This window comes from Pleurodeles waltl, chromosome 6 (genome assembly GCF_031143425.1).
Source record: "Pleurodeles waltl isolate 20211129_DDA chromosome 6, aPleWal1.hap1.20221129, whole genome shotgun sequence".
NCBI lineage: Eukaryota > Metazoa > Chordata > Amphibia > Caudata > Salamandridae > Pleurodeles > Pleurodeles waltl.
In genome coordinates, this window is record NC_090445.1 from 1,434,389,473 (window position 1) to 1,434,410,955 (window position 21,483).

General features: G+C 45.6%; 1 protein-coding gene across 2 annotated transcripts in view; it reads left to right on the top strand.

Annotated features, from left to right (window-relative positions):
• The window catches only part of RASSF4 (Ras association domain family member 4), a 404,267-nt gene that overhangs the window by 252,880 nt on the left and 129,904 nt on the right, over nucleotides 1–21,483 (top strand). For both annotated transcript variants that reach the window (XM_069240816.1, XM_069240817.1), the window contains one exon: nucleotides 2,723–2,798. In XM_069240816.1, coding sequence (XP_069096917.1) covers nucleotides 2,723–2,798 — 76 coding nt within the window. The remainder of the gene's footprint in view (nucleotides 1–2,722; nucleotides 2,799–21,483) is intronic.

The following is a 21,483-nucleotide window of genomic DNA, read 5'->3' on the forward strand; positions in this document are numbered from 1 at the left end:
ACTACTTTAAGGCAAGTAATTATGATCCCTGCATGTATTTGTTTAGCACTGCCTAGTCAAACATTGACTGAATGGTCGCTGTTGCACTCCCCAGACCTGCTCCAAAATGTACTAATAACAGACGGGGGAGAATGCCTGAGAAGCTGTTTTCTCTGTTGTTGTTGAAGAGGAGGGTCAACTTTACCTTTACTTCGCTCTCCTATGGGACTCATTTCATGGGCCGGTGCTTTGCACACAGGACTAGAAGACCCTGTCTTTATTTGCTGCTGATTTGAGCGCCCATATCATTTTTCGTGCACACTGCAATAGTAAACGGCGAGCTATGGAGTCTGCTTGCAGTCCAACTCATATTATGCTTTCTTTTTATTTTGTAGCTGCAGGAGGCAGGTTTTCCTGTGCCTGTTTTCTGGGCCCTGCATTAGTTGGAAAGGGAAATAATATTTTTGAAAGAAAGAACTGTCAGACCTGCAACCCTGGGTAGAGGTGTTGCTTCCACTGGTGCAGTAGGTGCAGTAGCACCAGGGCCCAGAAGTCTGAGGAACCCATGGAACTATGATAATTGCTGTATTTAATAATTCAAACTGCAGCCTTAAGCTACGCTTCTGGCAATTAGTCCAATAGAGAGATTTAATAATGGAAATGAATGTAATTTATTCGTTTTTATGGTTTCTCCTACCGCGTTCTGCACAAGGACTGTGACTAGGTCTCAAAAGAAAGAGCAAAATGCGGATCTGAATATGACTGAATTGGGACAAGACGTGTGTGTCGTGAGAGGCATGATGTCACAGTGTTTATTATTATTATTATTTTTTTGTAAATCCAAGTGAGTTCCCACTATTGTGGCGGGAAAAAAATCCATCAGCTGGGTAGCTGAGTTTAAGTAGGGCAGGCCAGCAGAGACGTTGCCTCTTTCATCCCAGTCATTCAGCAGCCAATCTTAAATATTGCCCCAAGTAGTGAAGTGAGATTTGGGAGGAGAGGTAAACTAATCCTGCAAGCCAGAAATGAGACTGAAAAAAATATTAGATGGAAAACTAGTGTGGTATACAGGAATTTCAAAAAGGTTCTGAAATTGATAACGGATTGCTGAATACGAAGCCGCCTGAGCGAGGAAATACCCCGGACAACTACTTTTACGAAACAGGACCACTCATTACACTTGGAAATCCTATTTTGAATGCAAAATAACTGGTTATTGGGATTATTGCTTCATAGAGGTCCATAGAAATCGGATACAAACCTTAAGGGTTAGTGAAAGCTACGGCTACACATCCAAGCAAGGAGGAAAGGTGACCATCAAACTCGTGCAGGACACATGCAATGATTTCAGCGCAGGTACTCATTCACTGAGCACATGAAATCCAACGATAAATTTGCACTTTGCATTTAGAGAAGCACCCTGGAGCACACCTCTTTAAGAAGCCAGAGTGGAATCTCACGAGTCCTCAACCTACTCCGAAGAAGTTTCTCCCTAATTCATAGGAATGATTTGAATGGTGCTTCACCCTCTCTCCCAGAATTTTGAAAATTGCTTCTTCTTGCATCCTGCCATCCACCATCACAATATAGCACCGTGAAGTTTTCAGACATGTAACTTTGGCTAAATGGCTTTCAGCACAACAGAATTCCAGGATACTATGAAGAGTAGTTTAAGACTTTCTGACATAATGCATAATGGAATCTAAAATCTTGAAAAGCATTGTAATTAAGTTCTTTACAGGGCAAATGACACAGTCTGCTGATATTAGCTTTTGGGGAGCAATCCCACTCACATTCTACTCCTGGCTTGCCTACCCCTATTTTAGGAACGGCTGTGTACCACTCACTACCTCTAAAGAGTTATTTATTCCATTAAAAAACAACTTGAAGGCTTTCACCAGACTAAAGAAACCAACCTGGTGAATACCTTTCTTAGTGAACATTTTCTTCTTCTGGTTGTGTTTCTGATTCTGTTTCAAAGAGCGAGTTCTCCCCTCTATCCCTTCCCACCCTCACCCTTTTTTGCCTCTTCTAAAAGGGGTGGTTCCCCTCTTAACCTCCCAGACCTTTTTGCCAGAACCCCCGACCTTTTAACCCTATCAAGCACCTCTCCACCGTCTCTTCCCCCCCAAAGTTACTGCTGCATGCTTTATAGCCCTTCAACAAACCCGACTCTGTCCAAGGGCTACCACCCATATGCACAGCTCTTAGCCACCTTTCCCTTCTTACTTTCGTTTTGCTCTTTTCTTCTTTGCTTTGTTCACTGTCATTTTCCTTTTCTTCACTAGAAGGTCGCGATAGACATAAAGACTACAGCGACCTTATTTCTCTTCTTTTCCTAATCAACATTTATTCTTACAATTCCTTTTGTAATTTGAACTGTATTTTGTTTAACAAATTAACCAACCCATGATTCAATCCCAGTACTGGACTGAAATCTGGACTGTTATCTTTTCTACGAAATCATTCTATTTTTGTGGAAAGGGTATTTTGGAGTTGTGGCATTTCCCCAAAATAAATTTCATCAGCCTAATTTCGCCATGTGGGCATTGTTCATTTTGGGATTTCGCCGTAATTACGGAATTCTGTTGGGAACAGCACACCCAGTATTACAGGTCTAATGCTAATTCGATCTCCACCCATGTAAATACTTATTGAGTTAACAGTGAACTGAAGCACTAGATTGTGTCATCAGTTGTGGTATGTTCACCTGTAATAAAGTACCTGTCATTCTTTCTTCAAGGTCGGAGCTGATGAGCCTTTTAAGAACATACAATTGTTACCAGGAGGGAACAAGTTTTCAGCTGCGACAGCGAGAGGTGAGAAGGGGATGAGAAGACTGGAAGGGACGTTTTATTTCCAAAATTCAGGTGGTTCTCAGGATAAGGCTCTTAGAAGGGTATGGCAAACAGCGGAATACTCATTTCAGAGTGGTCACATAATGAAGGCTGTCTGTAAGTAGAATACTCTGATTCAAGAGGCCTGTGAGAAGAAACATTTTGTGCTTAAACGGGCATGTGTGGAAAACACACATGCCCATTGAGTTTAATGTTCGTTTTAAAGGGAATCTTGTTTGCTTTGAGAGCCATGTTTCCCAGGGAAACAGTTTGTTGATAATGTCGAGCAGCGGTGTTGTGTTAGAAGAGGTATAATTGTCGAATGAGAGAGAATATTATATATGTGGGATGTGCTGTAGAAGGAATTTAAGGTGCTGGTGATGTCATTTAGTGACAGGGTATTTATTGAGTCCCATGTGGGTAGAGGGAGGGGTTCCTGTTTGAGTTTGTTGATTGTCTTTGAACAAATCTTTAATCTGTTGATTTTTTTATTGCGTCAGGCGAACATTTGGGGTGTAGAAGTGAAACATTGAGGGTGTGCCATAGAGAGGACTTTACTATTTCATGTGTTATTTTTGTTATGCCCGAATTATTTTAGTAGATTCCTGTGGACTTTAGGTCAGTTTTACATAAGTCTGTAAATTTATCTTGGTTTTCTCCAATAACACCTGTGTATTAAGGGGTAGATAATGTTGTCAAGACTATTTGGAGGTGGGGCACAAAGATCCATGAAAGCTGTGAGTGCTTGAATGGATTTGTTGAGCTTAGAATTGGCAGTCTATACTGAGGGGGAGAAGTCTCCAGTTTAGGTGAGGTCTTCCTGGAGATAGTTGCTTGGAATGTTTTCAAACCTTTAGAAAGTGTTTTCAAGGGAATGAGTTGATGCGAGCATGCACGTTGATTTGAGTGTGTGATATCAAGAACAGAATGGGTCAGCTGGTTGCTTTCAAGTGTGTTGGATACAGAGTTAGGGAGATGAATGAGTTTCCTTAAAGTAAAGTGGAGGCTTCGTTGACTTTATGGAAGGTGTAAGTCTGTAGGAGATTGAGGAGGAGGTGAATGTCAATAAAGTTACTGGACATCTAGTTTGTTGATGGTGATGAATCTTGTGTGAAAATGTTCTTTGCACAGGGTGTGTGTGAGGAATCGTTTTAGTAAAAGAAGGTTTGAAAGTGTAACTTTCTTATAGAAGAACACCAGCCACTCACAGTCCTCTTTTGAATAGGAGAAATCCTACTACATCAGGCTTTTTCACTATTGAGGTGATTCCATGCCAAGTGATTGCCATGGCTCATGAAGTATCCCATCGTAAATGCTCATATTCTGCATTATACTATGACTGGTGATGTTACTTGGACTACCTGTGGCATGTTTGTTTTTCTCATGTAAAATCATAGAAAACTTTGGCTGTTGCAGCTTGTAGCTACAAAGCTGACCAGTTCCTCTCTTGGGGAAGACGAGATCCCAGGGCTCTGGGAATATGTCACTTGAAAAAACCTTTTTGAAAGAGGTTGGGTTTCGCTCCTCATCAACTACTGGACAGTCCCGAACCCTACACTCTCACAATTTTTTTAAAAGGAAGTCACCATGTAATTGACGAAGCCAAAACTTGAATCTATTGGTATTTTGATCTGACATGATTTGTATTTCGATATTGGCCTTGTACTAATATAATCCTGGTTTGTGAAACAAACAATGTGCTCCTGTATATGAAGATTACTGCCACTGATTCATTGCCATGTTGCATTGTCAGTGATACCCTAAATAAGTTAGGCCATGCGGCATCCCTGCTACCACTGCTGCTTCTAAAATGAAACATACAAGAAATGTTGGAAGTGACTGTCATAGGATGTGGTTTTAACACTGTAACAACTTTGTGGGCCTGGGTCACACCACACAAACCTTCATAAATAAGTAAATACATTTTAAAATGTGACTGAAGCTCCTGTATACTAGTCTTCCAGGTTTGGGACTGACCCAGTCCCAACTCCCCTGAATTTCTGAGCGAAGACTTGCACTTTTCTATCCCTACCTTCCAGCCTTTGAGAGCCAAGATCTACAATTGTGTTTACCATTAGAAGTTAGCCTGACCTGTGGCTGACCCATTCTACTTCCATGATTCTTCTGCTCCCAAAGAATCCTGAGCCTTTGAAGTGTAACCATCTTTTATCACTTAGGCCCCAATTACAACCCTGGCGGACGGAGATAAAGCGGCGGTAATACCGCCAACAGGCCAGTGGTAATAAAAATGGAATTTTGACCACAGTGGAAACCGCCAACACAGACAGCCACTTTAACACACCGACCGGCACGGCGGTAGCAACAAGCACTGCGGCGGTAATCGCCAACAGCCAGGCGGAAGACAATGTACTGCCCACAGTGTTACAACAAGCCAGTCCGCCAGCTTTTCTGGGGCGGTACCAACACCATCAAAAGCACGGCGGAAACAGAACACAGAAGGGAAACTGCTCACCTCTCGACACTCAAGGAAGAACCACAACGCCATGGAGCCCGAAATGCAGATCTTCCCCATACTGGTATACCTCCTTCCACACCAGGAACATGAACGGCAGTGAAGACGACCACGGTGAGTACCGCACCTAGCACACAAGGGAGGGGGGGAGGAAAAAGAGAGTGACACACACATGTAACACCCCCACCCCCAACAACATACACACAAACAGATGCAATGACATTACAAATCCATCCCGTACACCTCAGGAATAACGCAAGGACAAAAGGAAGTGAGTAAAGTCAGTGTAATAAGATAAAGTTAAAAAAATACGTCCTCAAAGCACAAAACAGTATCTACAATAAATACAAATAGAGGCACAATGCCCAGTCCAAAATGTCCGTGGCCCACAGGGCTATAACACATAGGCAAAGGCCACATTTGACTCATCCCTCAATATGGAGAGAACACTGCTCGGCCATCAGGTTGAAAATACACAGGCATCTAAGGGGGAAGGGGGGGCACCTCAGCTGGAAGATGGTAAAACGCCACTGCTCTTGAAGGGGACTAAAGGCCCTCTGTGATGTCCTGGGGAGTGCAAAGCCACAGTCTCTTAAGTGGGTGGTTTGCCCACTGCTTGGTCCTGGGGAGTGCAAAGCCAAGGTCTCCCTAGTGGGTGGTTTGCCCACTGCTTGGTCCTGGGGAGCGCAAGGCCATAGTCTCTCTAGTGGGTGGTTTGACCACTGCTTGGTCCTGGGGAGTGCAAAGCCACAGTCTCTCAAGTGGATGGCTTCTCCACTGGTTCTGGAGGGGGCTTTGTGCCCAGAGATGCAGATCTTGGATGGTACAAGGTCACAGTCTCTCACCTGGGTGTCACACCTACAGTTGTTGCAGGGACCAGGACGCACTACAGCCCATGTAGGCACGACTACACACTGCCCGCAGGCGGTGACGGCTGCTCAGTGGTGGCAGTGGCAGTGCTGGTGGCAGTGCTGCCAGTGCTGGGTGGAGGCTCCAGCCCTTCCCCTGCAGCCTCGGACGGCTGCCCACTGGGGCTGCTGCTGCTGGCAGTGGTGCAGGTGGCGGTTCTGGCGGTGGTGCAGGTGGCAGTGCTGCCAGTGGTGGGGGGAGGCTCCAGCCCTTCCCCTGCAGCCTCGGACGGCTGCCCTCTCGGGCTGCTGCTGCTGGCAGTGGTGCAGGTGGCGATGCTGGCGGCGGTGCAGGTGGCTGTGCTGCCAGTAGTTGGGGGAGGCTCCAGCCCTTCCCCTACAGCCTCAGACTGCTGCCCACTGAGGCTGCTGCTGCTGGCAGTGGTGCAGGTGGCAGTGATGGTGGCGGTGCTGGCAGTGGTGGGGGGACGCTCCAGCCCTTCCCCTCCAGCCTCGGACGCTGAAGTGCCATGGCTGGTGTTTGCCCAGATGCTGCTCCATCATCCGGCACCAGGTCCATCCTGTCTGCGGCGTCTGTACCTTTTTCATTGCCCTTGGCAGCTGGTGTTCCCTTCCTGACCTTGGCAGCTGGTGGTGCCTCCTTGCTTCTGGCAGCTGCTGTTCCCTTCCTGCTGTGTTTGGGTGCAGGTGCATGGGCTGGATGCTGTCGTGTGGTGGATGGCTGCTTGCGTGTGTACCTTGGGAGGAGGGGGCACAGACACAGTGGGAGAGGACACAGGGGACGTGTGCATGGATGTGGGGGTGGTGACTGCCAGTGAGGGGCGTGTAGTGATAGGCGTGATGGTGATGGAGGTAGTGAATGAGGCTGTAGTACATGTAGGTGTGAGTGGAGACACTACTGGGAGGGAGGTGGACGATGAGGAGGAGGGGGACACAGTGGAGGCAGTGGATATTGGTGTGTCTGCATCTGTATGGTGCTTATGTGAGTGCCTGTGGGATGAAGTGTGGTGCTTGTGTTTGCCTGAGCCATTTCTTTGAGTTGATTTAGGTGCATACTGGTCTGAAGGTGTGCTTGGGATAGGCTGGGGTTGAGGGGAATGGGACTAGGTAGAGGAAGTTGAAGGGGGGAGGCTAGAGACAAGGACAATGGCTGTTTCAGTGAGTTGGCCAGAGCCTGGAATGATCTCTGTTGGGTAGCCACGCCAGTGTGAATGCCCACCAGGAATGCATTTGTTTGTTGCAAGTGCCCTGCCAGCCCCTGGATGGCATTCAGTATGGTTGACTGCCCAACAGAGATGGATCTCAGGAGGTAAATAGCCTCCTCACTGAGGGCAGCAGGGCTCATTGGGGCAGGGCCTGATGTGCCTGGGGCAAAAGAGATGCCCATCCTCCTGGGTGAGCGGAAACACGCTGAGGGGCTGCTGGGAGGGCGGTGCTGGTACGGGGGTGGCGGCTGTACCTGTAGTTGGGGTGGGCACAGAGGTGTCAGCCACCGCCAGGGAGCTTCCATCGGTCAGTGGATTCGGCCTCATGGGCCATGTGGGATGCAGCTCCCTCCGTCGCTGGTGCCTCTGCTCCTCCACCAGATGATGCTAATGCACACAAGGACAGGGTGACAAAACAAAAACGGGGGGAAGAGACAGAGGATACACTTGGTCAATGCCAGCAACAACACCACTGTTGGCATACACAACACACAGGGAACAGACCTATGCACTAGGCCATGCACTACCAGTTACAATGCTATTCACCAGGCCATGGGGTACAATGCCTAATGTCAATAGCAGCACACCTGAAACCCACAGGACCCTGCCCAGTAGTAGATGCCCACTAGCATTTTTGGGGTTGGAGTGCATCTGAGCCTGCCCATCATGGAACCTACCCTGCCATGTTCGTCCTGGCCTAGGGGCACCCACAGACCCACATCCCCCACCCAGATAACACCTCAACACGCGCAATTTCATGATTCTGAAACTGTACTCACCCCCTTGTGGCTGCTGTGATGGCTTCAAGCGCCCATCCAACTCCGGATAGGCCAACGGCAGGGTGCGGAACATTGGGAGATCAGGGTACCACAGGTACTCCTTCCTCGTTGAGAGGCCATCCCCAGCTGGGCCTCCGCCGTCTTCCTTGCTCAGCGGCGCAGGACCTACCACCGTTTGCGACAGTGGGTGCTCCACCTGTCAAAGACCCCCAGGGTCCGGACCTCCTTGGCGATGGCACGTCAAATACCCTTTTTCTGATGGGCGCTGACCTGCAGAAAAAGATACATAAGAAAAGGTATTAGTCATTCCGTCCGGCCTGTTACACTGTAATGAAGTCGCAGACCAGAAGTTGAGTAATACAGCATGTATTTATTTTAAGTCTTAACCAATACGCCAACACCTGTGCCTTCCATCCAGTTCTCCTCCACCTGCCAGCCCTTCACATTCCATACCCTTCAAATTCCATTCCCCACATTCTTTTACCTAATAGCATTCCACCAGAACAGTACGAACATTCTTAATTACCTAACACATCTTCCCCCTTTATACAATAAAACATGAATAAAGATAAACAAACAAACAAAAACAAAAATAAATATAGATTCCCAAGAGGTGGACTTCTAATTTACAACATAATCTCTTAAGTAAACAGGTTTCTTGACAATTCTACCCTGTTTACTTTTATAAGTTTTGTTCCTTTCAACTTGTGCTGAATTGTCCTTGTTAACTCTGGGAATTTCATGTGCAGAATTCTCTTCTTCTGTTCCAATAGCATCTTCATTCCCGGTGGGAAAGTCATCATGCACAGTATCCAGCCAAAAATAATTTTTTGTAGATCCCATAGAAATATTTCCATCCATAACAGTAGATTCTCCTCTAAACTTTGCAAAACGGCTCATATGCCAAACTCGTCCATCACTCAATTTGTCCGAATTTTTGTAATCCTCCAGAACTGTTTTAGGTTCAGAAAACTTGCTATCTCCTTTTTTTACCTTGCCCGGTAATTTGACACGAACTACATCACCCTTCTTTAAGCTTATTTCTTTGGCACCCCTCTTCATGTCCACATAGCTTTTATAAAGACCTTGAGCTTTTTGAATATTTTCTTTAATCTCAGCAGGTGACCATTCTTTCATCCTAGACTTGCCTAACCAACCCTGATTATCCTTCATGAAAGGAATTCTTCCTCTCATGACAGTAAATGGGGTGTATCCCGTCACAGTTGGGGTAGTTCTATGCATCCAAATCATTTTTTTTAATACAGGTTTTCCAGTCAACATTTTTATATCTAGTTAATTGCAAAGAGTCTTTAATGACTCGATTAAATCTCTCCACTTCGCCATTCCCACTTGGGTGATAGATCGAGACTAACTTGTGTTCTATACCATTCCTATTCAGAAATTCTTACATTTCCTCACTTTTAAATTGAACACCATTATCAGTAATGATTTTCCTTGGTAAACCTTTCCTCTGAAAAAGTTCATCCAAGAACATCAAAATGTTCCCTGAATTAGCTTTAGTTACAAATTTAATTTCTGGCCATTTTGAAAAGTAATCGACCACCACTATAATGTGCCATTCCATGTTCTCCTCAATGATTGGTCCCATTATATCAATACCAATAACTTCCCAAGCCATTTCAGGTCAGGGAACAGGATGCAAAGTTGGTTTTAAGGTTACCAGGGATTTGTCGGCATTCATACATAAATCACAATTTCTAACAATTCTCTCAATATTAATATCCATACCTGGCCACCAGTAATTCTCTTTAATTTTCAGTTTAGTTTTGACAATGCCCAAATGCCCCTCATGATTTATCTTGATGATAGAATCCCTCAATTTTTCAGGTGGGACCATCCTATCACCCCTCATAACCTTGTCATGGACCACTGATAACTCATCACGTAATTAAAAAAAAACGTTAAGCTCAGCTTCAATATCCTTTTTTCCTGGCCAACCACATTGAATGTATTTCTTTAATGTGGATAATATTGGATCATTTGCACTTGTTTCATCCCAAACCTCACAACTAATGGCATTCCATTCAGAAGTGCCGGACCATGCAACATTAATCCCTTCAGCCTCATCCACAGATTCTTGGAGCTGTAGGGGCAATCTACTCAAACAATCCGCCACTTTGTTCTTTACACCTGGAACATATACCAATTTATACCTGAAGTCCAACAGTCTTATGGACATCCTAGCTATCCTTGCCGTGGCCTTAAGAAGCCCCTCAGTGGTTAATACCTTAATCAAGGTTTTATGATCACATCTAATTTCAACGTCAAAACCCCACAAGAAATCCTGAAGTGCTCTAAGCCCCAAACAAAAGCAAGAGCTTCCCTCTCTATAACTGAGTACCTTTCTTCTGTGGGAGACAATGCTCTAGAGGCAAATGCTATAGTCACTTCGTCACCATTGACACCTTTCTAAGTTAGCACAGCCCGATACCTTTATTACACGCATCCGTGGTAAGAATGGAAGCAAGTTTAGGATCAAAGCCTGACAACTTTTTCCCCAAACAAATTTCCCGTTTTATGCTGTCAAAGTCTTCCTGCAACGTGTCTGTCCATACAAATTTACATTTTTCTTTTAATAGTTGCCTTAAACCAACCGTTTTTTCTGAGAAATTCTTAACAAATCTTGCATAAAATTCCGCTAAGCCAAGGAATGATCTTAATTCCTTCTCGTTACTAGGTGCCGGTGCATCTTTAATAGCAATTCTTTTTTTTGGTTTAATCCCACCTGCTGTGATTTCATGTCCCAAATAGTTCAATTGTTGTACACCAAATTTACACTTAGAGAATTCAGCTGTTAAACCCTCATCCCTCAAAATACCAAGTACACTATCTACTCTAGCATCATGTTGCTTCCTATTATTCCCCATAATTAAAATGTCGTCTTGAAAAAAGACCACACCTTCTACATCTTTGAAAAGTTTGTGCATTAGTTTCTGAAAAACTGCTGCAGCAGAGGCCAGTCCAAATGGCATACGGGCATATCGATAACATCCCTGAGGAGTCATGAAAGCAGTTAGGTTCTTACTATCCTCATGTAATCTGACTTGATGATAAGCCAATGACAAGTCAATGGAGGTGAACCATTCCATGTCCTTTGTCAAGGCAAGCATTTCGCATATCCTTGGCAATGGAAATCTCTCTACCACAATGTTATTTAACTCCCTCAAGTCGATGCACAAATGAATCTTCCTATTGGCCTTACGTACTACCACCAATGGGGAAACCCATTCACATGCATCAACTTCTTCGATTATACCTTTCCTTAAGAGAGGCTCTAATTCCTTATTAACCTCCTCCCTTATCACCCAAGGAATGTTGTGAGATTTGTGAATTTTCGGTACAGCATTTTCCTTTAATAAAATGTTATGTGTAAAATCCTTAAGTGCACCAATTCTTTCTGAAAACACCTCTGGAAAATTGTTTTTCAATGTGACCCCATTATCTCTGTTTTCACTTACTGCCTTTACTTGTTCTGTACTATTGGGGTCCAACACAATGTTCAAAGGCTCTTTGATCCAACCCAAAACTGCTGGGCCTTCTTCAGCAATGTACAATTTACCCACTGTTTTCCTGCCTTTAAACTCAACGACTACTTCTCTAAACCCGATCATAGGTATAGATTCTCCTGTGAAACTCTCAGGGGAAACATCCAGAGGAAACAAGGTGGACCCAAGAACTTTAAAAAAGAATTCTCCCACAAATTCCTATTTATTATCGTGAACGGGAACCAGAGTCTGCTACAATCAATACTTGCACACCTCCCAAGAGAATCTCACACACAGGTTTATTCCAGAATTGTACACTCAAGTGTGAAACACAAGAACTTTCCTTAGGATTTACTTCTTCAATTTCTCCTAACACCAAGAAATCAATGGCACTGTTGATACCTAGAATACATTCATGTACTTTTGAGTCTTGGCTAGAGTTAGAACTACATTCTGAATCAGATTTATTGATAACCACTGCAACTTTTTTAGCTCTTCTACACACTTTGGCAAAATGCCCTCTAATGCCACACTTAGCACACCATTGGTCAAGTGCAGGGCATTTTTTGTAGAACGCTAAGTGCTCCTTACTCCCACACCGATAACACTTTTTATCATTATTCTTTTTCTCAATTTGTTGCTTTTCTTGTTTCCCCTCTCTATTTTTCTTGAATTTAATTTTACTGACAATTTAATTCTGTGTTTCTTTTTTGTCAAGTGAAATAGCCCTAGCACATTTATTCGAAATTTCAGCTTTTTTAACTAGGGCCACAACCTCTTCCAGTGGCGACTCACCATGCACTCACAATCTCTGTTGGATATGGGAATTGTTTACATGCATAATAATCTGATCAGCTCATTATGTAACACACCAAACCTACAAGTAATCGCCAGTTTTTTTAGCTCAGAGACATATTCTTCTATAGATTCAGCTTTTCCTTGTGTTCTACTAAAGAAATTAAATCTATCAATAGCAATACACACAGAAGTAGAATAACATCTGTCTAGATCTTCCAGGGCATGTGCAAAAACATTAGAGTCCCCATCTTGTTGCATCTTTTTTTCCAATGAGTTATACACTTTAAGACCTATAGGTCCAAGACAGTGTAACAAGATCTTCTTTTTCTTAGCCGGGATTAAATCTTCCTCATCAATTGTGTCCAAGTAATTCAAAAAATATTCTTTCCACTCTTGCCATTTTACTTGTTGATCACCTGTAGAGCTCAAAAAAGTTTGAGCAACACACATTTTACCCTGAAAGAAAAAAAATGAACACTCCAAAAAAAATGAATTTGTACTGAAATTTGAAGTATTCTAAAAAAAAAATGTAAAACTCCCAAGATGGCAAATGTAATACTCCCAAGATGGCTGCCGAATAGGATTCCAAAGTGGGTGATGTTTACCTTGTCTGCCTTGCCTGTGTCTTAGTAGTACTTCTAAGATGGCTGCCAATATAGACTTACCGTATCCACACCAGCGTTCCTACAGGATGTTGTCCGGCGTTCCTACAGGAAGTTCTCCCCATGCCTCAACAACCAGGTGTTTATAACTGCGCACAGATGATGATTACAGTGGGCACAAAGAATAAACACCATCAGCATATAGCCCACAGCTGCCGCAACAGGTACATATGCGCGTGAAAGTGCTATGCCGTAATGCCGTAGAATGTCTCAATAACAGTGCGCTCCAGATTACTCGCACACGATGAGTCACAGCCGCGTGTGATGAATTCCTCGCGCATAGTGCCATAAGCGGCAGTGCAGCGTTTCGTTATGGTGACTCGCGCCACCCTTCTAGTTTGCTTCGTCTACGGCTCGTACCTCCAACAAAATCCATACTAAAGGCGGTGGGGGGCGGAGGTCCCTCTGTAAAATTGCCTTAAGAGACAATTCTGGCTTTTAGGGGTGGGGGGAGGTGTTGGCACTACGCATACTCACTCCGTTTCGGAGATCCTGGTTAGTGAGTCATGCAGGGGTTCCAGCTTGAGTCGTCGAGCAATCCTCGTGGCCAAAATTCTTGTAATGAAGTCGCAGAGCAGAAGTTGAGTAATACAGCATGTATTTATTTTAAGTCTTAACCAATACGGCAACACCTGTGCCTTCCACCCAGTTCTCCTCCAACTGCCAGCCCTTCACATTCCATACCCTTCACATTCCATTCCCCACATTCTTTTAGCATTCCACCAGAACAGTACGAACATTCTTAATTACATAACATACACTCATGGCCCACCATATCCCTCCCATCCCCTTATGCACAGACGTTGCCCACCATACATGCAGCACTCTGCCCAGCACCCTTCAGCCACCCCCCTGTACATGAGGCTTACACACACAGCACTCCATACATTAATGCCCCATGCATCGTGCTCACAGTGTACTCACCTGTTGGTCTGGAGACCATAAAGTAAACGGTACTGGGGTAGGACCCCATCCACTAGTCTCTCCAACTCCTCGGAAGTGATGGCAGGGGCCCTTTCCCCCGACATTCGAGCCATGGTCGCTTCCAGACACAGGTCACAGCAGCACTTGCAGTGTAGGTCCTTTCCTGTTGAAGGTCAGGTAGCAAGTGAGTGAACAGATAGAAAATGGCAGTCACGTCCACGGCGGTGCGTACCATCACCACCGGCGTACATCACCATTGGCTCATGGAACCGATAGGCCCCAATGATAACCAATAAGGTGTTGCACAGCGGTCGTCGACCGCCTCCCGCAACGGCGCACAACGTCAGCGGAATTACCTCATTTCCACGTGTCCCTCCTCACAGGTCAGGCGGCCACCATTTCAGGGGAGAACAGGCCATGGCACATAACTGCATCACAGCAGACATAGGCACATCAACGGACCTACACGTTCACATACTGTTTCTGTCACAAAATGCAAGGCATTTTACTCTGAGGATATCTTTGAATATGACCATCTGCTCACTGTTTTTCACCCTAGAGTTCAACCGCTGAGGATGAATAGGAGATGGAGACATAACCCCGTGTACAGACCCCTCGTGGACCTGGCGACACTGGAGGACAGGCACATTATCCTAACCTACAGACTTGATAGGGCCACAATCCAAGAGCTGTGTATCCAATTAGAGCATGACCTGATCTCAGCTATCCGCCCTCCCAATGGTATCCCCCTTCTTGTGCAGGTCCTGTCAGTGCTCAATTTCTTAGAAAGTGGCTCATTCCAAGCGACATTGGCCATGGCAGCAGGGATGTCACAGCCTATGTTCTCAAACGTGCTGACTAGAGTGTTGTCAGCCCTGATGAAACACATGCGCAGCTACATCGTATTCCCCCAGGTGGAGGATTTGGCCACAGTGAAGGCTGACTTCTATGCACTGGACATATCGCCAACATCATTGTTGCTATTGATGGTACACATATTTCCTCTGTCCCCCCTTAAGCCCCGCCCCCGGAGAAATGAACAGGTGTTCAGAAATCAAAAGAGCTTTCACTCTCTGAATGTGCAGATAGTGTGCCTGGCGGACCAGTACATCTCCCATGTCAATGCAAAGCATCCTGGGTCTGTGCATGATGCCTTTATCTTGAGGAATAGCAGCATTCTATATGTGATGTCTCAACTCCACAGGCACAGGGTGTGGCTAATAGTTGGGTCCATGGTCCCCACCCAATGTTTGTTGATATATGGGTGTGGGGTTGGCCCTAAGGGTGAGTGTCTGGCTAACAGATATCCCTCGATATTTACAGGTGACTCTGATTACCCCAACCTCTCATGGCTACTGACCCCTGTGAGGAATGACAGGACAAGGGCAGAGGAACGTTACAATGAGGCACATGGGCGAACAAAGAGGATCATTGAGCGCACCTTTAGCCTCCTGAAGGCCAGATTCAGGTGCCTCCATCTGACAGGTGGATCCCTGTGCTACTCACCCAAGAAGGTGTGCTAGTTCATTGTTGCATGTTGCACAACCTGGCCTTGAGATGCCAGGTGCCTTTTCTGCAGGAGGATGAGGCTGGAGATGGTCGTATGGCAGCGGTGGAGCCTGTGGCCAGTGACGAAGAGGAAGCAGAGGAAGAGGATTTGGACAACAGAACAACTACAATTCAATAGTACTTCCAGTGACACACAGGTAAGGCACTGTAACTTCACCTTCCATTGCAGTTTTGTGTTGGACATTGTACATGGCAGACTGATTTTCCCAATTCTATGGCCAGTTACTGTACCCTTTGGCATCTCTATTTTCAGATATCTGTGCCCCACTCTGGCTCCTGGTGTGTTTACTGCTGCCCACTACAGGTCATACCTATGTATACATAACTGTACAGTTGAATTGCAATGTTTACAGCTTGTTAAACAAACACATATTTCAATCAATTGACAGACTCCATACTTGAATTTGTTCCAAGGGTGTTTATTTATGTGCTAATAAGTGAAGGGGGTATTGCAATGGGCTGGGTTGCTGATGGAGGAAAGTCCAGGATAGAGTCCAGTCTATTGGTATCACAGGTGCATTGTCCAATGGGGCATAGGAAGGGGAGCAATGGCAGTTCAAGGTGGACAGGGTGACAGAGTGGGACACAAGGGTGACATTCAGGGGAGTCTTATTTCCTGGTGGGGGTCTTGGCAATGTTCTCTGGCTTCTGCCTGGATCGCAGGGACCTTTTGCGTGGTGGTTCTCCTTCTGCAGGGGGAGAGGTGCTGGTGGCCTGTTGTTCCTGTGGCGGGGCCTCCTGTCCACTAGTGTCAGCGTAGGTGGAAGGCTGTTCATTGGTGTGGCTAGTGTCAGGGGCCCGTTGGTGTGCCACTGCCTCCCTCATGGTGTTGGCCATGTCTACCAACACCCCTACAATGGTGACCAGGGTGGTGTGGATGTCCCTCAGGTCCTCCCTGATCCCCAGGTACTGTCCCTCCTGCAGCTGCTGGGTCTCCTGCAACTTCGCCAGTATCTGACCCATGGTCTCCTGGGAATGGTGGTATGCTCCGAGGATGTTGGTGAGTGCCTCATGGAGAGTCATTTCCCTGGCCTGTCCTCCCCTATCGCAAGGCAGTCCTCCCAGCTTCCTTGTTGTCCTGTGCCTCTGTCCCCTGAAACGTGTGCCCACTGCCACTGACCCCAGGTCCCTGATCGTCCTGTGTTTGTGGGGTTGCCTGGGGTCCCTGTAGTGGTGGACACACTGCTGATTGACATGTCCTTGGGACAGAGGTATGGGCTGTGGTGGTGTTTCCTGAGTGGGGAGGCTCTGTGGTGGTATGGGACTGTGCCTGGGTAACTGACTGTCCAGAGGTCCCTGATGGGCCAGGTTGATCCAGGCGTGCAGAGCTGCTGTCATCACTGTGGGCCTCTTCGGGGGGACTGGATGTTGCTGGCACCTCCTCTCTGGTGACATTGTGTGGGTATGTGAAAGCAGTGTTATTGTTACTGCATGTGACATCTTGTGCATGGGTATGTTTCCCCCTATGGTTGTTATTATGAAGGCATCTTTGGTTTGTGTGAGTTGTGATTTGGTTGGCTAAGTGATTGTCACTAGTGTGCATGCTGTTGGTTGATGGGTGTCCATGCAGGGCTGTGAGGGGTGGCTATGCATTGGTGGTGCATGCAGTGCTGGTTACTGGGATGGGTGGGTTGTGATGGTGGGGTATATGTGAGGTAGTGGGGTGATGGTGGTGTGGGTAGGGGTGAGGGTATGTGATGGCATGCAGGTAGGGGGGTGAAAGTAGTAAAGATTTGACTTACCAGAGTCCAGTCCTCCTAACTCCTGCCAGGCCCTCAGGAGGCATTATTGCCAAGACTTGCTCCTCCCATGTTCTTAGTTGTTGGTGTGAAGGTAGGGTTCCACCACCACTCCTCTGTACAGCTATCTGATGTCTTGCAACCATGGAACGCACCTTCCCACGTAGGTCGTTCCACCTCTTCCTGATGTCATCCCTTGTTCTGGGGTGCTGTCCCATGGTGTTGACCCTGTTCATGACTCTCTGCCATACTCCATCTTCCTAGCAATGGACGTCTGCTGCACCTGTGATCCGAATAGCTGTGGCTCTACCAGGATGATTTCCTTCACCATGACCCTTAGCTCCTCCTCAGAGAACCTGGGGTGTCTTTGTGGTTCCATGGGTGTAGTGTGAGTGGTGTGTTTGAGGGTGTGTGGGGTGATGTGTGGGGTGATGTGTTGGGGTGTGTGCTGTGAGGTGCGTGGATGGTGTATGGGTGATGGTGTTCTGTGGCTCTGGTTCTGTGGGTGCTCCTGGTGTGTGTCTCTCTCTCTATTGTAAATTTTTGTAGTGGTAAAGGGTTGTGGGTAATGTGGGTGTGTTTTATAGTGGTTTGTGGGTGTGGGTGTGGTGTGTGTATGTGTCAGGTGTGTGTAGTTTGAATTGTCCAATGTGGTGTTGTTTTGTTAGTGTTGGTGTATTTTGAGCACAGCGGTACGTACCGGCAATGGTGTACCGCGGTTGAATGTCCGCCGCAGTGATTCGTGAGTCATAATGCTGTGGGCGTATTTCTGTTGCCGTAACGGTGTGGGTTTTGGTACCGCCAGTTTATTACTGACCTTTGGGCTGGCGGACTTGTGTGTGTGTCTGTATAGTGGCGGATTTGTATGTGTGGGTCATAATACGTGTAGCGGTATACCACCGCGGTCGCAGTATGTTGGTGGCAGTCAGCATGGCGGTAAGCGGTACTTACCGCCAATGTCCTAATGAGGTCCTTAGTCTGTCCAAGCCCTAGGAGCTTTCAGAGGTCCAGCTCTTTTAGTAAATCCCACAAAATGTCAAGAGGCTAGTCCTACATGCGATCCCTTGGCTTTTTCCCTTCCAGGCATCTGACTTGGTTTGAAAGGGATTGCTAAAAAGGAGGAACTTACAATAGTGTTGGGTACTTGTGGGTCCAGGAACAATGGCAGCGCTTGTTAGAAGTATCACCAAGTTGTCATTAAGTACCACAAATTCCAGAGAAATGGCCTGACAGAGGTCAACGGGTCCAGTGCTAAATTTGTAAAAAAAAAAAAAAAAGAATGTAATTACCAGGGCCCTTGTCAGGAGGCCACTGAAGCCTGCCCGATCTATTGCCCCTGGCAGTACCATCACAAATACCAACAACAACACTCCTACAAATGTGACAATTCAGACTAAACCAGGCCGCTGCAGCTATATGAATAGATTGGGTGGAAGGTATAAGTCAATTTTAATGTCTATTGAATTCATAGGCAACTGTTGCTATGCTCCTCTCTAAATTAGACAGTGTTGAGATTTAGGTGCCAGGGCTGAGCACCCGCAACCACTGGATCAAATTACGCACTGAACGTGCTCCATGTCATAAGTGTGACTTTCAGACAACCCTTACTTAAGCCTACTGTTGTAGGCATGCTGGGATTTGCAGCCTAGCATTTGTGATAGAAAAATTGAAAGTTACGGTTGTTGCCTAGAAGTCCACGGTTAGCTTAAAGTCCTTCCTAATGACACTGGGACTGTTCAGAATAATGCACAAACGGTTGATTATGTTACATAGGGAATGGTGTTTTCTGTCCCACAGCCAGGCACAGACCATGAGCCTAGGTTTCTGTTCAGGCTATTTCTCCAGTAACTGAATATCCCATTCAGAAGTCCTGTCTGGGTCCTTGTTCTGGGATCTGCTGACCAGGGTTCAACCAAGCATGAAATGAGGCCGGTGAACATGTGGGCAATATTTTCAGTCCCATTCTAGGCTGAGGAACAGCTGCATTGAAGCAAACACAGAAATGTGCCAGGCCTGTATGTGAAGCCATACTGAGACTTTTAGGGCCTGATTTAGAGTTTAGCGGACGGGTTACTCAGTCACAAGGGTGAGGGATATCCCATGCACCGTATTATGATTTCCATAGGATATAATGGAATCGTAACATGGTGGATGGGATATCTGTCACATTTGTGACGGAGTAACCCCATCCGCCAATCTCTAAAACAGGCCCTTAGTGTGTGAAGCAACACAAGACGTCCAATAGGGAACTATATGGGGCTTGATGTGAGTTCACGTGGCCTAGCATGAAGAGAGCACCTTGCTTAAAATGGGGGACCACCCGAAGGCCAGCATGAGACACTTGGCCTAATATGAGGGCCCACAATCTCCCTAGTATGAAGTACCATATATCGCGAAGCCTAGTATGTAAAGCTGCACTCACCTAATGTGAACTACCACATGGGGACACGAGGAAGTGCAGTCAGCAGACTAGGGGAAACCCCCTATTCCTTATATGAGGAATCACACCTGGTATAGCAAGCGGAGCCCCAAAAGGCCCAATGCGAGGAACCACGCTCAGGCCTTCCTGTTCATTGTTAATATGATATTAATCAAACACTTTATACAGTGGAGTGGTGGGCAATGTGCAACTTTACTTGAAGAATTTTCCTCTAAAGCAAATAATTTGTCTTTCTTTACAGTAATAATAACTTCAGTCGAGCACTAAGCAACCAGAATTATCCCTTGGCTCTCAAAACGCAGATTTTATTACCTAAGTCTGTCTGTAGGATAAATTTTATTGAGCTCCGTCTCGGAAGGATGTGATGCTGCGTTGACTATTGCATAATTCAAGCCTGTAATTTGCGAGACTCACACGCCTGTCTGCACTAGGAGTTAAATATATTAGCTCCCTTACTGACCTCTATAAGTAACAGCGCGCGCTAAGGCTTGCCTCCTTCCCATAAAACAAGACCAGCCATTAGTTCATATTTTTAGGTTTGGGAAGAGTCAAGTGCGGATTCTTGGATTAACATGTTTATATGTGTTTCCTTTTAATGTGATAGTTATGTCTCTGTTCTCCGTAATATTAATTTTAGGATTTTTAAAACAGCTCTAAATATGTTTTCTTTGATTTAATTTATTTTTTATGTTTTAACTTTTTACTTGAATTGGAAAAGTACCTGTTTTCACTAATTTCTCAATATATTTATATTTTTATAATGGTCTTTTCATAATAGTACCAGTCATGTTGCAAAAAAAGTGGCCAGGTGGCAGTGCAATTTGCGAACTGGCCAACTTCAGGAAAAAACATGCATCTATCTGTAGGGGAGAGATTAGGCTTCTGTGTCTCTTAACCACCTTACGATTTCACTTTTTAGGTTCGAGATAATGCAGTTGTTGGCCATCTCACAGACTTATCTAATAAATAAAAATGCACAAAATAATATACTATTTGTATTTATTTATGTTGCCTATCGTGTTACTTCAGTGATTGGAACGGCTACCAGCCCCACCAAATTGAATCTTGCGGGCTACGTTGAAGGAGCAGCTGTTTCTGTGCCCCATCCTATGACTGCTGTTTTAGGTCTCTCCTACCATACAGCGCAAGTTGTGAAAACCCCTATAGCGATTTTACAGTGGCCTGCCTATTACTTACCATTCATTGGCTTGACTGTTATTCACATTTGATTGTTTCTTATTCAATGGCTTTCAGTCCTCTGCTTGCGTAGGTCCCCTGAAGCATAGTATTTTCATGATTCTTTTGACTTCTATCCTTCCACTACTCACCTGTAGGGAACGACTTTTTTTTTCTTAATCCATTCAGCACTCAATGAGAGTGCATGTGTTTTCTAGCTATCTCCCTCATGTGCTGCTTCTCCTGTCAAATAACCCCACCCAGGTGGTCTGTAAAAGAACAGCAATGGGAATATTTTAAAAAAATGTTTATTACTTTGTGTAATAAAACACTTCCACAAATACCTGGGGTTGTGAAGTTACTTAGATGACATTACTGCTTTTCCACAGTGATGATCTGACAAGTGTTTGACCCACTAAAATGTTGCTTTGTTTTTCTGCATGCTTGGCCTCTTTGCACAGAACAACAAAGGGTGAACCCTTGAAGTTTAGGCTTTTAAAAGCTATCCTGGTTGGGCAGTGAAGGGT